This window comes from Phacochoerus africanus, chromosome 2 (assembly GCF_016906955.1).
Source record: "Phacochoerus africanus isolate WHEZ1 chromosome 2, ROS_Pafr_v1, whole genome shotgun sequence".
Classification (NCBI taxonomy): domain Eukaryota; kingdom Metazoa; phylum Chordata; class Mammalia; order Artiodactyla; family Suidae; genus Phacochoerus; species Phacochoerus africanus.
In genome coordinates this window covers 18244861-18259956 of record NC_062545.1, presented here as the reverse complement: position 1 = coordinate 18259956, position 15096 = coordinate 18244861, and the positions used below count along the sequence as shown (strand labels likewise).

The 15096-nt window shown below is 44.5% G+C and overlaps 1 protein-coding gene across 1 annotated transcript in view; it reads left to right on the top strand.

Annotated features, from left to right (window-relative positions):
• Nucleotides 1–643: 643 nt before the first annotated feature.
• SAMD5 (sterile alpha motif domain containing 5) overlaps nucleotides 644–15096 on the top strand; it is a 55256-nt gene continuing 40803 nt past the window's right edge. Inside the window, exon 1 of the mRNA XM_047769985.1 lies at nucleotides 644–1385. Coding sequence (XP_047625941.1) covers nucleotides 921–1385 — 465 coding nt within the window. The 5' untranslated portion in view covers nucleotides 644–920. The remainder of the gene's footprint in view (nucleotides 1386–15096) is intronic.

Here is a 15096-nt window from a genome sequence, read left to right as displayed (position 1 = left end):
AGCGCGGGCTGGAAACGGGCGGTCCCTGCGTTGCGCCCACCCGCCAAGCCAAAGCGCCGCTGCTCCGAGCGCTGAGCTGCGGTCCTTGGGAGAAGTCAGACCGCTGGGCTCCGGCCTGCGTGAGGGATCCGAGGAAGGGGGATCCAACGCAGATCAGGAAAAGAGGAGAACTTAACCTCACAGCCTCACCCAGTCTGGGGGAGTGCTCTTGGGCGGCCGGCGAGCGTGCAGACTGGAGACTGAGAGGCTCTGGAAGAAGTGATCTCCGAGATTTCCACCAGCTAGAGAAAGCCGATGAAAAAAAAAAATGTAAAAAGCAATCCAAGACGGCTAGCAGTTTGGAAGACACCCCCTCCCCGCTAGGAGGACGACAGCGACTCGGGAAGACGAGGAGCTCCCGGGCGGCCGCGGGTCTGCGCCGAGGAGCCGCCCCCCGGCGTGGGGCGCGCACCTGCAGCGGCCAGGAACTGAGATGCGGGGCGCGGCCCCGGGACAGTCCCGGCTGTGGAAAGTACTGGGCAGCGTAAAGCTGCGCTGACCCCAAGCGGGTCCGAGGGGTGTGCCCGGGCCCCGCCCGCCTCCGCCCCCTCGCGCGCCCGCGGCGCGCCCCTCCCCGCGGCGGCGGCGGCGGCGGCGGCGGCGAATCTAGGGGCGGCGCGGAGCGGAGCGGCTCGCCCAGCCAACAGTGGCTGCGAGCTCCAGGCTGCTTGGGGAATTCACTTTACCGCTTTGCAGCTTCTCCCTCCTCAGGCTTCTTCTGATGGCTTTCTGTCTCCGGCCCTGTCCTTTTCTTTAAAAGGAAAACTTTACTGAGATTTCTTTTTCCCCTTGGAGGAGAGGATTAAAAGTTCTCAGAACTGGTGCAGCCAGTGTCTCTCGGGCGCTGGGAGGGTGTTTGCCGGTGGGGTTCCAGTTCCACCATGTGCACCAACATAGTTTACGAGTGGCTGAAAGCGCTGCAGCTCCCGCAGTACGCGGAGTCCTTCGTGGATAACGGCTATGATGACCTGGAGGTGTGCAAGCAGATCGGGGACCCGGACCTGGACGCCATCGGGGTGCTGGCGCCCGCGCACCGCCGCCGCATCCTGGAAGCCGTGCGCCGGCTGCGGGAGCAGGACGCTGCTGCCGCCGGCCTCTATTTCACACTAGAGCCGCAGCCGCCGCCAGTGCCGCCGGGGCCACCCGCGGTCTCCGTCCCCACCCGCCGCCGGGGGGAGCCCTGCAGCGGCCCGACCCAGGGCCCCCGCGGGGACCCGCGCAGCCAGACGACCGCCCCTCGCGGCAGGGAGCTGGTGAGCTACCCCAAACTGAAGCTGAAGATCATGATCAGGGACAAACTCGTCCGGGACGGCATCCACCTGAGCAAGCCCCCGTACTCCCGCAAGGTATGGAGGCGCCGCCCGGGCGTGGCGGGGCGGGCGGCGGGAGGGGACGTGGCCCAGCCGCCTCTGCCCAGGCTTGGCAGCCCATTCGGGAGATGCCGGGGAGGCGAGGATGCTAATGGGTGTTTGGGATTCTCTTCTGTGTTCCTTCTGTGTTCGCTCTTTATTCCTTCCTTCCTGGTGTCACCAGCGGTTAGGACAACATCCCTCACCCAGGTGTTAATTCTAAACTAGGACCTAGTCCCTGCGTAGTTTCCCTCGGGAGCTGGACGCGCGGTGACTCTTCAGGGGCACAGGACAGTGCTTGACGCCCTTCGTGGTCGCGTTCGGGTCTGAGAGGTACCAGAAGAATGCTTAATACCCATGTTGTTTTCGACCTTTCTCTTTCTCGTCCTTTACCTTACCTATTTGAGACGCTCCCGAGGGAAACTGGCAAACTCTTTTCTTTATAGAGTGGGAAATGATGCCCTGTTGCTCTCAATTCCATCAAGTCGAATCCCAGCACTGCTGCAGATTTGAAACGTGAACCACTGACATGAACAGTCTAGGGGAAAAGTTAACAAAACACAAGTCAGGCCACTTGGGATAAGTTCCTTCAGCTGCAGCCTAGGGAGGTAATGAGTGCTAAGGACATTGGAGAAAATGGAGCCACTGAGCGTGCAGCAGCCGAGTTCTGTGCTGGAACACCAGTTTGGTTGGTTATTAATCCAGATGAGATAAAGTAGGTACAGCTGTGACCTAGAAAGGCTGAGTGGATCTGTATATGGGAGGAGAGGACAGAACCCTAGGAAGTGAGGTTTTCGGGTGCCAGTGAGGAATTCCCTGGAGAGGGAGCCTCTTTCCCTGAGCTGGGACGTTATGGCAGTGAGGAAGGCTGAACTGTGGATTTGGGTGTGTAATAATTAACTGCGCTGTCTTAATTCTTACAAGAGCTCAGCCTCCGGCTGAGTCTGTTCACTTCAGGCTTCTGCCGCCAGCCAGGTAGAAGGTCCTGACTTGAAAAGGAGAACAGCACAGGTTATCCTCAAGCCTGCCTGGAGTTACCCAGGAAAAGGTGCACCTCAGCGGGGAAATGGGGACTTGGAGAAGCCAGGAGAGGATGAAGATGAGGATGCTGCCGCTGGCAAGGAGTAAACACCGCGCCTGAACAGGGACATGTGGATAATCCAAATGTTGTGTGTTTGTCTTGGGCACTAGGCATTGCTTTACAGTCTGAAGTGAAGGTCCTGATGCCCTGATTTAAGGAGGCTCAAGAGAAAGCTTTGTAAAAAGTAGATAACAATATCTAGGGAGGATAGGGCTAGAAGATTTAATATTGCCCATATGTTATCTTGTCAGACAGGGAATTCAGATAACCTGCCAAAGAGTATGAGTTGGTTTTATCTAAAACAAACTATATAAAAAGGGTGGGTCTGGAGGACAGTCTGCCCCAAATTAAACATGTGTGCCAGTTAGCCGCTCTGACCGTGTTTCTGATCTGTGCCCCAAACAAGGCAATGGAGGGGAGAACATAGTTTTCCCAGGCGGGTGGAATGAGAGATAGGTGAAGTGCAGTGTGTATGTAGTGACTTTGACCACCAGTATGAAATCAAGGCTCCTTCCGGGAGATAGCAGCTCCAAGGAGTTCAAAGCCAGCCAGACTTTCCTGATGACATCCCAGGAAGTGCGATGGGCTTCAGCTGAGAGAGTGTGAGCACCTGGGTACAGGTAAGGGCACAGGTCCAGTCCTGGCCAGAGAGGGGCGCAGAGATAAGTTAGTAGCACTATGGTTTGCTTATTCCCCAGGAGAGGAGCTGAGGACTAGGCTGGGAGGGCGTAGGGCAGGGTGTGGAATGGGGGTGATGGGTAGGAAGGGACATACTTTGGTTCTAAGACTTAAAAAGACAGGCCTAGAGATCAAACTTAGAAGCTGAAGAGGATAAGTGGAAGTGGATTCTAACCACACGGATGTGTGGGCATGTAGGCTTTGGACTCAGCCCTCCTGCCTACATCAGTGTGTGATGTGGTAGTGCATTTGCCTAAGTGCAGTTTGTTGAAGAAAATTTCAACTTGCGTTGTGATACTATTTACTTTCCATGTAAATAATGATTTCTGTCACCGTTTCTATAAATCCCATAACAGTAATGCTAGATAATAAAGATATACCCCTGTTCAGTTTCTATCATTCTCTTTCTTGAACCGATGAAGGAGTAAAATGGGGCCAGAAGTGTTTTTATACCTTCTTCGTTGATGCTCCAATGGGAGACGAAAACATGGAGCTGATAAATTTAATTGTAAAAAAGTTCTGTTACCAAATATATCCCCCTATTTTTTTACAAGTTAAACACACACTGAAATAGAAACTAAAGTGTAATTCATGTATCCAAACTGAGCATGCACGGTGTATAGTGCCAGGTCGCCTCGGTGGGTCATTGTAACTTTGTTGCTTGTATGTGCATTGCCTTGGAAGTTTTGGGTTTTAAATTATTTACAATGTTTTCCAACATAGCTTGTTTCTTTGCAGACAATATGAGGGCTTCATTAAAATATTATCCATGTTGTAATTTCTCCAGATTCTTTGGCTCTGTCATGATCAGCTCACATAGTGTTTGGTTACATATGTTCGGAATTCTGCTTGTTAGAGCCGGCTCACTTCTCCTTAGACTTGGCATGGTCGGTCCTTGTAATCATTTGTACTTTGGTGAGAATATTAGATAGTTTGAAAGCAGATTTTACCAAGGGTGATGGAGGCAGAGATAGTGAATCTTTCCAGAGGAAAGTACGTTGAGGAATTTCCCCCAAGAATTACTTCAAAGGACTGTAGGATTTTGTGGGATTAGCCCCAGTAACAGTCAGTCTTACCAGGGGCTGTGCTGCCGTGCTGTGTTCATTAAATCTTATCAACATTTGCCACTTTCCTCTTTTAGGTGAGTTAAAATAACTGAAAAATAAGTTTCTCTTTATTTTCCAAAGGCAGTCTGGCTTTGGAAAACCAGGAGCTTGGTAAAAACACTGTTTAAAATTGAAAAACACTGCAAGAGTCCCCCTTCTGCCCTGTCCTTAGCTTCTCCGACTGCTGTGATTTTTACCTTAATGAAATGGGGATATGTTTTCACGAAGTAAGGATGAGGTAAACTTTGTGTCCATGGTCTCAGTACTTTACCAAGTCTCTCTATGCCAAGGCTCTGCCAAACTCTGGCTTATTGTGATTGCCAGGATGCAGAAGCCCTGCCTTCGAAGGAACTCGGGTGGGGAAGATACCAAATGGAAGCAACAACAGTGATGCAGTGTGATGATTGCTTTGAGGGGAAGGACATGATGCCATGAACAGGTGCATCCAGCCTGCTTGGTGGGGAGGTGGGATCATGGCAGGCTTTCCAGAACTGGTCTTTGGTTTGAGAACTGAAGGATAGAGGTTAGCCTGGAGTATAGAGGGTCTGAAGGGAATGAGTGTTCTAGACAAGAGAGAGCAGCCTGTGTGCAAAGGCCAGAAAGGGAAGCAGTGCAGCATGCATTGGGGCAGCGGGAATTTAAAGAAATTCAGTCTGGCTGGAACACAGAATGCTTGGAAAAAGTGGCAAGGGATGGAGGGAAAGGCTTGGGTTGGTCCTGGATGGCCTGGAAGTCAGATTTAGGAGTTGGAGTGAATCTTGAGAGGGGAACTCTTGATGGAGCCTGACCAGAGGTTGAGTAAATGATTAGGATGTGGTTGCAGCATCAGGAGAGATTTGCTGGCGGCCTGGACTGTGTGGTGACAGTGAGCAAGGAGCCGTGGGAGTGCCTGAGAGTAGAATTGCCAGAACTGGGTGATTGTTTGGATGACAGGGCTGAAAGAGAAGAGGGGGATGTAGATTTCTGGTTTAGGATTTCGATGCCATTTCCTGAGTAGGGGACCCAGGAGAAGAGCAAGTTTGGAAACAAAAATGTTGCCTTCAAGCTTAAACATACTGAGTGTCTGATGCTGGTGCCATGTTTGAACCTCCTTGTCTAATTGGCAGTTGGAAGTATGACTGCGGAGCAGAGGAGAGATCCTGGGGCCAGAGATACAGGTTTGCAAGTTGTCCACACATTGATGCTGTGCACAGAATTGTACTGTAGAGGAAGAAGGTAGACAGGACGAGGACAGAACTCTGGGGAATGCCAGGGTTTAGGAGATGGGCAGAGGATGAAGAACCTTCCAGGGAGGCAGAAAGGGGGAGTCAGTGGAAGCTATAATGTTTCAAGGAGGAGGGACTGGTCAGGATGTCAGAGAGCAGCCAAGCAGGGCAAGAATCCAGTGTGTCCAAGGGAAGTAGCAGCCAGACCAGCGGGGACCCCGGAAATAGATGCAGGTGATGTGATCAATGAGAAGACGAGGAGATAGGGAGCACAGGTGCCTCTTTTTTTTTTTTGAGACAACTTTTTAAAGAGTAGGTTTGGGTTCAAAGCAGAGTTGAGAGGACAGTACAGAGATTTCCTCTACCCCCCTGCCCCCCACATAGGAAATCTCCCTGTTATCAGATCCTACCAGAGTGGTGCATTTGTTACAATGGATGAACCTACATTGATACATTATAACCTCCTAAAGTTCACAGCTTACATTAGGGATCACTCTTGGTGTTGTCCATTCCTGGCTTTGGACAAATGTATAAGGAATGCCATGCAGCCACCATTACGGCAACCTAATGATTTTTTGCTGTCTCCATAGTTTAGTCTTTTCCAAAACATGGCATAGTTGGAGTCCTATAATATGTAACCGTTTCAGATTGGCTTCTTTCCATTAGTAATGTGCATTTATGGTTCTTCTGTGTCTTTTCATGGCGTGATATCTCCTTTCTTTTCAGCACTGAGTAATATTCCACTGTCTGGATGTGGGACAGACCACTTTTTAATGAAGTTGGACTGAAAAGTTAGAACTAAAGCTACAGCTGGAGGCTGGAGGAAGAAGGGAAAATTTGAGTCAAGGGAAGAGTTTCGTGTGCGTTTTTTTTTTTTTTTTTTTTTTCAATGAGAGAAGCTGCAGCACACCTAAGTGTTGGTGGGAGGGAGCCAGAGAGAGGGAGCTGAGGAAAATATGGGAGAAGGGAGATGGCCCAAGAGATCCAGCAGGTGGGTGGGAATTGTGTCTAGAACATTGGGAGGAAAAGGTAGACTCCCTTCTGGTGGGAGGAGAGTGCCTTCTCCATCCATGGTAGAGGGGAGGGGAGGAAGCATGGGTGAGGAGCCTGGAAGCTTGTGTGGGTGACATTTGTGAACACCCTCATTCCTCTGTTTGCTCACATGATACGGTGAGGGGAGATGGAGAGATTAGAGGTTTCTGGAGAACATTGTGTTAATAGACAAATATTAGGTATTATGAATCTGGTGTTTATAGCTAGGTCTAAATACAGACATTATACAATAATACTTATAGGATGTATGTAACTATACATGAGTAGAAAGTACCTTCACCATTCATGTATTGTGCTGCTGATCGCAAGCTATGCGTGATGTTTGTTGAGTACTGTTAAGTTCGGCAGTGCTTGGGCGTGTGGCTTGCGGTAGATGTGGATGGTCTGGGGCTGTAAGAGTATTCTGTTTTCTGGCAGAATTGGGAAAGCAGAGGGTAGGCTCTAGGGTAGACAGTGGATGGGGCAGGTGTATGGATTTCTTCACTAAAAGATGTCTGCTTGCCACACACTACCAACTAGAGCTGTGTGAGTTAGTACAGGCTTACTTAATAATGCTGTAGGAATGGTAAGCTTCATTCACACCTCGAGAATCTAGTTAAGTAATAAAACTCATGGGTATTTGGGAGAGATGGCTTGGGGTGAAGGTTTGGAGAGACAGGTAGCCTGAGGACACCTGTGTCTAGGGCCAGGGCAAGGATTTAGAAATCTTTATATATATATAATATATGTAATATAATATATACTATGTGATATATATAATATGTAATATATAATAATATATAATTATTAAGAAGATTCAGAAGTCTTTATATATTTATTTAGAAGGATTTAGAAGTCTATATATACAAATATATTATTAAGAAGGATTTAGAGGTCTTTATATATTTATTCATTAAGAAGGATTTAGAAGTCTTTATATATATATATATATGTAATTAGCCATGCCCATGGTATGTGGAAGTTCCCAGGCCAGGGATCGAACCTGTGCCACAGAAGTGACAATGCTGAATCCTTAACCACTAAGCCACCAGGGGACTCCTAGAAGAAGTAGTTAGAAAGAAAAGAGAGAGGTTGGCAGAGATATACTTGCATCCTTTGGAGTTGTGCCTTGGGTCCTGGCAGAAGCTGTAATGACAATAAATATGCCTTCTCCCAAGAATTCCTCTGCCTTTATTAAGTTACTAGAGATGGGAGCTGGCAAAGTTCTGTTTTCCCAGCTCAAGTCAGTACGGTTGGGTATCCTCAGCCCAGGCGGGTAAAGGTCTTTCTCGGCTTTTATGTTTCCTGAGTAGAGCTCTGCGGATACGAGAGAGAAAGGAGACAAACAGGGCTGCCGCTTCGGTCATGCTCCTTACAGTTTACCTGCTATGGAATTTCCATGGACTCAGAGCCATGCATCGAGCTGCTCATTCATCTGCTTAACAGATACTGGGCACAGGCCCTGTGCCAGGCCTGAGGCTTACAGCAGAGAACTAGACAGACACACTCCTGCGTACAGTTTAATGGACCTGTATGTGGAGGGTCTAACCCAGTGCCTGACGTGTGAATGGCTGCACTGAATATTATTTCTACAAATCTCCAGGGTTGGAGAATTTTACCCTTGTGCTTATTTTAAATGTTAAAAAGATCAGCCTGTGGTCGAGGCTTGAGTAAGGTGGTGAAGTTTAAAATCAAACTGTGTTTATTCATTAAGTATGGTCAAAGAAGAACTGGGAATTAAAATGCTACTCCTGAAGGTCCTTTAAAAAGAAGACCTTGGCAGCAGGGCCAGGACCAGGGTGAGGTGGGTGGGGCACCAAGGTGCCAAATTTCAGGAGGGACTCACCCTCTGTGCCATGCAAGCCTTGGCAGGCTGCCAGGAATAAACCAATCATTTATCAGACATACCGCATATTCTCAGGCATGGCAGGTAGCCCTCAGGTCATATACACAGGGCGGTCACCTACTCTGCCGATGCTCCGAGTGCTGAGAGCTTAGTCAGTGCTGAGCTTCCAAACTAAGATGACATGGCTTCTTTTCTTTCTTTCCCTTTTTTTTTTTTTTTGCCAGATATACATTATATTTAAATTTATTAATAATGGTAGTGATTTTATTTTTTTCTTTCTTTGATGCTTCTTTTTTTTTTTGAAGTATCTTTGATTTACAAGGTTGTGATAATTTCTGCTGGACAACAAAGTGACTCCGTCATCCATATACACATATCCATTCTCTCTCTGAATCTTTTCCCACATAGGTGATCGTAGAATACTAGGTAGACTTCTCTGTGCTAGACAGCAGGTCCCTGTTGGCCAGTCATTCCACATACCTCAGTGTGCATAAGATGATGCGGTTTTTATGGTTATGGCAGCCCATGAGCTCATCCAGATAAGAGGGTCCTGTGGGTTCCTGTTTCCCCCTCTCTGCTGACACTGAGCTCCCATGGATAATTGCATACAACTAGACTGCAGAGCACAACCCAGCTCGGCCCCGGACTAGGTCACCTTTGGATCATCTGTAAAAAGTAGCACTACTAGTGCCCACTTCTTAGATTCTTAAGATGATTAGATGAGCTATTACTCATGAACTTCTTTGAACAAAATTTCTCTCCATTGCCTAGGGCTGTGATAACAAACGACCACAAACTGGATGTACAAAATGGCAGAAATGTATTCTCTGACAGTCCTAGAGGCTAGATGTCCAAAATTAAGGTATCAGTAGGGTCTTGCTCCAAGATCCTAAGGGTCTGCACCTTGATTTACCCATAGGTGCTCCTACAAAGGCTCCCAGCAGCGTCTCTCTCCTGCCATTGGCAGGATAAGCAGTGATGATCTGCTGGAGCACGTGCCCAAATGTCAGAACAGCCTGCACAGCAGCCTGGATCTGGTGCAGAGACTTCCTTGTTCTGGGCCCTTCTCAAAACTAGCAGATTTTTATGTGTGCGTGCCTGGGTCTTTTTAGGGCCGCACCTGAAGCATATGGAAGTTTGCAGGCTAGGGGTCGAATCAGAGCCGTAGCTGCAGGTCTACACCACAGCCACAGCAACATGAGATCCGACCTACACCAGAGCTCACAGCATCGTGGATCCTTAACCCACTGAGCAAGGCCAGGGATCAAACCCACGTCCTTATGGATACTAGTCGGGTATCCACTGAGATAGGACAGTGATGTATTTTCCAGCTGAAAGCAAACTGCTGAGCCACAGCGGGAACTCCCAAACTAGCAGATTTGGGGATCTCTTGGTAAAAGGTCTGATGAGGAATAGATTGTCTCCAAAATCCAAAAAGGCATTGTGCCTCTTTTTTAATTGTAGGAGGGCCAGTTGCAACTGTTTATCCTCAGTTTAGAAAGGATATCCCCAGATGCCCCACACCTGTGGACCCCTGAAAGTTCCCCCTGAGCCAGAAGGCCCCTGGGTTTTGGCTGGATTGCCTCCTTTCTGATATGCAGAAGTCTTAGCAGTACGTCTAGAGTAGTTGCTACGTCTTGCTCGCTAGGTCCAAGCCACATGATGTCATCAGTTAAGGGGACCAGTGCCGGATCAAGCGAAAGGGAAAGGTGATAAAGATCTCTGTGAGCTAAATTATGACATGGGCTGGAGAGTCAATATACCCCCTGAAATGGACAGTGATGTATATTCCAGCTGAAAGCAAACTGCTTCTGGTAGACATTAACAGGCTTTGAGGAAAGAAAAACCATTTGCCGGATGAATAGCCTGGCTCCTGGGAAGTGCTCACCTGTGTTAGCTCTATTCCCTAGCCTTGCTTGGGCATTTCAGCCCCCATCATGATGCTCACGTGTCGGCTGAGTACACAAGAGCCTGTTGGCTCGGGTCTTATGTGTGATGATTGGGATGCTTGGTAATTAATCACCAGTAAATTCTTAGTACTAGTGAGGCCCAGTCATTTCTGTGGACCTGAGGATACAATAGTGAAAATGATTTTTTTAAATATAAATATTTTGGAGTTCCATGGTAGCTCAGCAGGTTAAAGATCTGGTGTTGTCACTGTCGTGGCACCAGTTCAATCCCTGGCCCAGGAATTTCCATATGCTACAGGAGTGGCCAAAACAAAAATAAAATAAGCATTTCAAAAGTAGATATTCAGGAGTTCCCATCATGGTGCAGCAGAAATGAATCCGACTAGGAACCATGAAGTTGCGGGTTTGATCCCTGGCCTTGCTCAGTGGGTTAAGGATCTGGCATTGCTGTGAGCTGTGGTGTAGGTTGCAGACATGGCTTGGATCTGGCGTTGCTGTGGCTGTGGTGTAGGCTGGCAGCTGTAGCACCGATCAGACCCCTAGCCTGGGAACCTCCATATGCTGTGGGTGCGGCCCTGAAAAGACCAAAAAGAAAAATAAAATTAGATATTCAAAATTAGGTTGTAATGTTCAAAACAGTCGCTTGGTAGATTACAGCATAGCCATTACTTGGAACATTTTGGAAAATCTTGGGTCTGCAGAAACTTCTTTAGAGTAACTTAAATGGTAGCAGGCTGTTATTCTTCTAAGGTGGGTCTAATTTGGGATAAAACCTCAGGTAATTTGGAATCCAGTCATACAAGAGTCATGACATTCAGTTGAACATGAAATGGAAAATAAGAACTGACAACAAAATGAGTGTTTTTTCCCCTTGGTATGACCTGTAAACTGTTTTTAGATTTCATGATCCTAACAATCCCTTTCCTACTTTTGAACCCTTGAAAAATATGCTCTCACAGTATAGCCATTGTTGTAAATATGGACATTCCTCGGCAAGACTTTTTAAGACACAAAAGTCAGTCCCCTAAGCGTTTGCAAAGAGCAAGGCCACTAGTGAGGAATTAATGAGTAGATTACTACTATAAAGCTGCCTGTGGCCTAAAGGGCAGGAAATTAGGTAAACTGTGCACAGATATTAGTAAAGCATAGCCCTTGATGGGATAATGCAGATAAGGGTGGTCTGCTGGTGTTCTTAGGACTTTTTGTTGCTCATCCTGCTGTTCTTAGAGAGCTCTCTCCTCTGTGCTGCCATTTCTAGTCTTCAAGAGATCTCAGCTGTACTTTTTTCCTGCCTCACTCTTCAGGGAGAAAAAGATGCTCAAGGCAGGGTTAGCAGGGCTAAGAATGGCCTCATGGACCTTGTCTGCTCTTCAGTAGTGGTCCAAGGCATGTCATGAAAAGGAAGAAAGACATTTCGATGAAGATGCAGATTTTTCTAGATTATGTAAGCAGTTACATTCCAGTTCACCAGAAGTATGTTCTGAAGTGAATTTTTTTCTTGACATAAGGTGAGTCAGATGACATGGACTCACCCAGGGCTGGTCCTTGAAATCGACAAGGAATATCTTAAGGTATTTGAAAAAACAGTGCCAGTGGTGAGGAAAAGTACACCAGGACCAGGATGGTCATAGCTTTTCAAGGTTGTAGCCTGAGTAGAAGGAGCATCGAGTCCTTAGCTGTCGCTAAGGCTTACAGTTACTACTGCTAGCACTTGAAGGGCTTTTTAACAGTTATTTTCTAACTTTCATGAAAAAATGCAATTTCAGATCATCCACGGATGGATTTGGACTTGAGGAGGGCTGGGAGGAGCAGGAAGGGAATCCTTGTTTTCAATCAACATGAAAACTATTAAGGGCAAATAATTGTGGATCATGCCAAAAGGCATTAAGCATACAATCTGTCTTACATAGAGACTAAGTGGCATCTAATAGTTTAAAGAGATTTCATTACTGCTTCTAATTGAAATAAATGGTCTGATGAGCTCTAAAAACCTTCCCGTTAAGTTTCCATAAAGTTATAAATGCAAACAAAATAAGACCTACTTCATTTGGAATATGTCTGAAACCTAAGGAAAACGATTAGTGTATATTCTTTACCAAAATCGTAATGAACCCATTTTCCAAATTTTAAAATACGTCCCCACAGATCATCCCCTAATTTTTAATAAGACTAGAGGTGTACCTGTTGTATTTGACCCCCGTGTTTTTTAACACCCGACCTCTATTTGACATTATTTTGAGTAAGAGTCATGGAATAATACACAGTTATGATTTTCTTGATTTCTTCTTTAATTTTAAACAGTTAGCAATTAAAATAAGATTAGCAATTCAATTTTAAAGAATTCAAATTTAGAAAAAACATTTTGTCTATAAAATAGAATTTGCGGGGAGTTCTCTTCGTGGCTCAGTGGTTAATGAATCTGACTAGGAACCATGAGGTTGCAGGTTCAATCCCTGGCCTTGCTCAGTGGGTTAAGGATCTGACATTGCCGTGAGCTGTGGTGTAGGTTGCAGACACGGCTCGGATCCCGCGTTGCTGTGGCTCAGGTGTAGGCCAGCAGCTACAGCTCTGATTGGACCCCTAGCCTGAGAACCTCCATATGCTGCGGGAGCGACCCTAGAAAAGGCAAAAAGACAAAAAAAAAAAAAGATAATAATAAAATAAAATAGAATTTGCCCTTTACCAAACTAACATATTACACCTTGCACTTTGTGGTCTGTTTCACTGTTTTGAATTTTCAACACAAATAAAAGCTGTAAGTGGTCCCATAAGAATGATAGAATTAACTGAACTAATTCAAGTTTTGCTTTTGTTGTTGTTTTGTTTTACAAGTCATGGTGGTGTCATTGTTTATTTCAAATCTACTTTTAATTTAGGAATACCTACTTTTACAAAGTTATTTTAGAAAAGGACTCTTATAACCAAGTTTGTGGTTTGGGGTCCACCATATAACTAGGAGTTCTCTGAATTAACTCCCAGGTAGAAGACAGGGCCTATAAAAGGACAGGTAGCAAAAGTGCTAATTCGAAGTAAATATGCATACCATTAAATCTTGACAATAATTGTGACAGTAACTGAAGTTAGACCAACAAGAGGTTTTTTTCAGGGAGAAGTGTTTTATCACTGCCATTGTTTAGAGTTATCCAGAGGGCATGTTCATAATTTAATTTTGTTTTAAGGGCCCCTTCTTTGCCTGCAACTAGGGTGAACCCTTCTCTCTGCCCTGGCCTTGGAAGACATAAAGAAATGTGATAATTTTAGTTTAAGAAAAGTTATTTCTTCTGTAAAATGGTGCCAGTATTTATCTCAAAAGGTTATAGTATGGATTAAATGGGATAATATTTATAGGTTGCTTTGTAAATTCTAAAAGAACTTTACAAGTGCAAAGTGTTCTTATTGATAGTGAATAAATCATTGTTTCTAAAGCAATTTTGAAAATATTTCTGTTTCAAAAGTAAATATAGCGAATTTAGAAGATTTGGAGAGCACTGAGGCAGATTGAGAAAAAATTTAAAATGGTCTGCTTTACACTTCTAATACTACAGTGTATTTCTTTAAAAATTGTCTATGAATTAGAATTTCTGTCTTGTACACATGCACAAATATGATATTGGATAAGAATAAGTGTAAGGCTATTCCTATCTTGGCAGATATCCTTTGAAAAATGATTTCAATACTAAGACATATTCCATCTTAGTTTAGCACCATAATTAATTCAATAATTTTCTTATTGGGTTGAAACCTTACCATGTTATTACTGATTATTTAAATTTATTATTTGACAACGTCATGTTTGAGAAATAGTATTTCATCATACTTGAACGCATTCTTAGGTTACCAAGTTACATAATTTCATATTTGTGGCTTTTATACTTATAATTGTGTATTGCTTATTTGTGGTGCTTACCTATTTTTTTTCTGTTGGTCTTTGATCACTTCCAGTTGCTTTGTAAAAGCTCTTAATATATTAAGGAAAATGATTATCATTTTAAAGTTTGCAGAGATTTTTCTCAGAGTGTGGTTTAGCTTAGAATTTAATGAGTTTTTTTTTTGGGGGGGTGTCCAAAATTTTAAAACTCTTATATATTCCACTTTATCAATAATTTATTCCTCCTAGACTAGAGGAATATAGAGGGTACAGACTTAGATATAATTGAAGTTAAATTCTTTTCTACCATTTTCTTGGATAAATTATTTAATCTTTCTAAATTGAGTTTCCTCATCTATCAAATGGGTATAATACCTACTTCTTAAGGGAGTTGAATCAGAGAAGCAGTATATGAAAAGGGCCTCAAAGAATGACTGACAGATAGTAATTCCTTAAAACATCTGGCTAATATTTATAGTGTAATACAAAACCTTATGATAATGAGGTTATTCTCAGTACGAAGATCTATTTTAAATGATTAATTCATGTCCTCATGATTCTCTTGAGGTTAAAATTTATTTTCATAATTTCAAAAAGATCTTTAAATAACAATAATATGTCATTTGTTTGTCTGGTATAACAATTAAAACTATTTTACTGAATTCACCATTTGCCTTTTAGGTTTTCCCTTTTTTTTCAACAGAGAAATATAATCAATCTGTGTTTTATAATAGACCCCTTCTCTAGTCCAAACTCAGTTAACATTTACCTGTATCTCCAGTTAATTTATTTGGTTTCAGGTTAACATTCACCTCTCTGATTTATCTGAAATTTATTTGGGGACATGGTATAAGATCGAGTTCTAATGTAACCTGCAATCAGACACAGGTGACAATTTTATTATCTACTTTGCAGGAATTACAACTTTTATTTCAGTGTCCTGGTCTTACTACATTGGCTAGAATTAAATTATTACATTTAT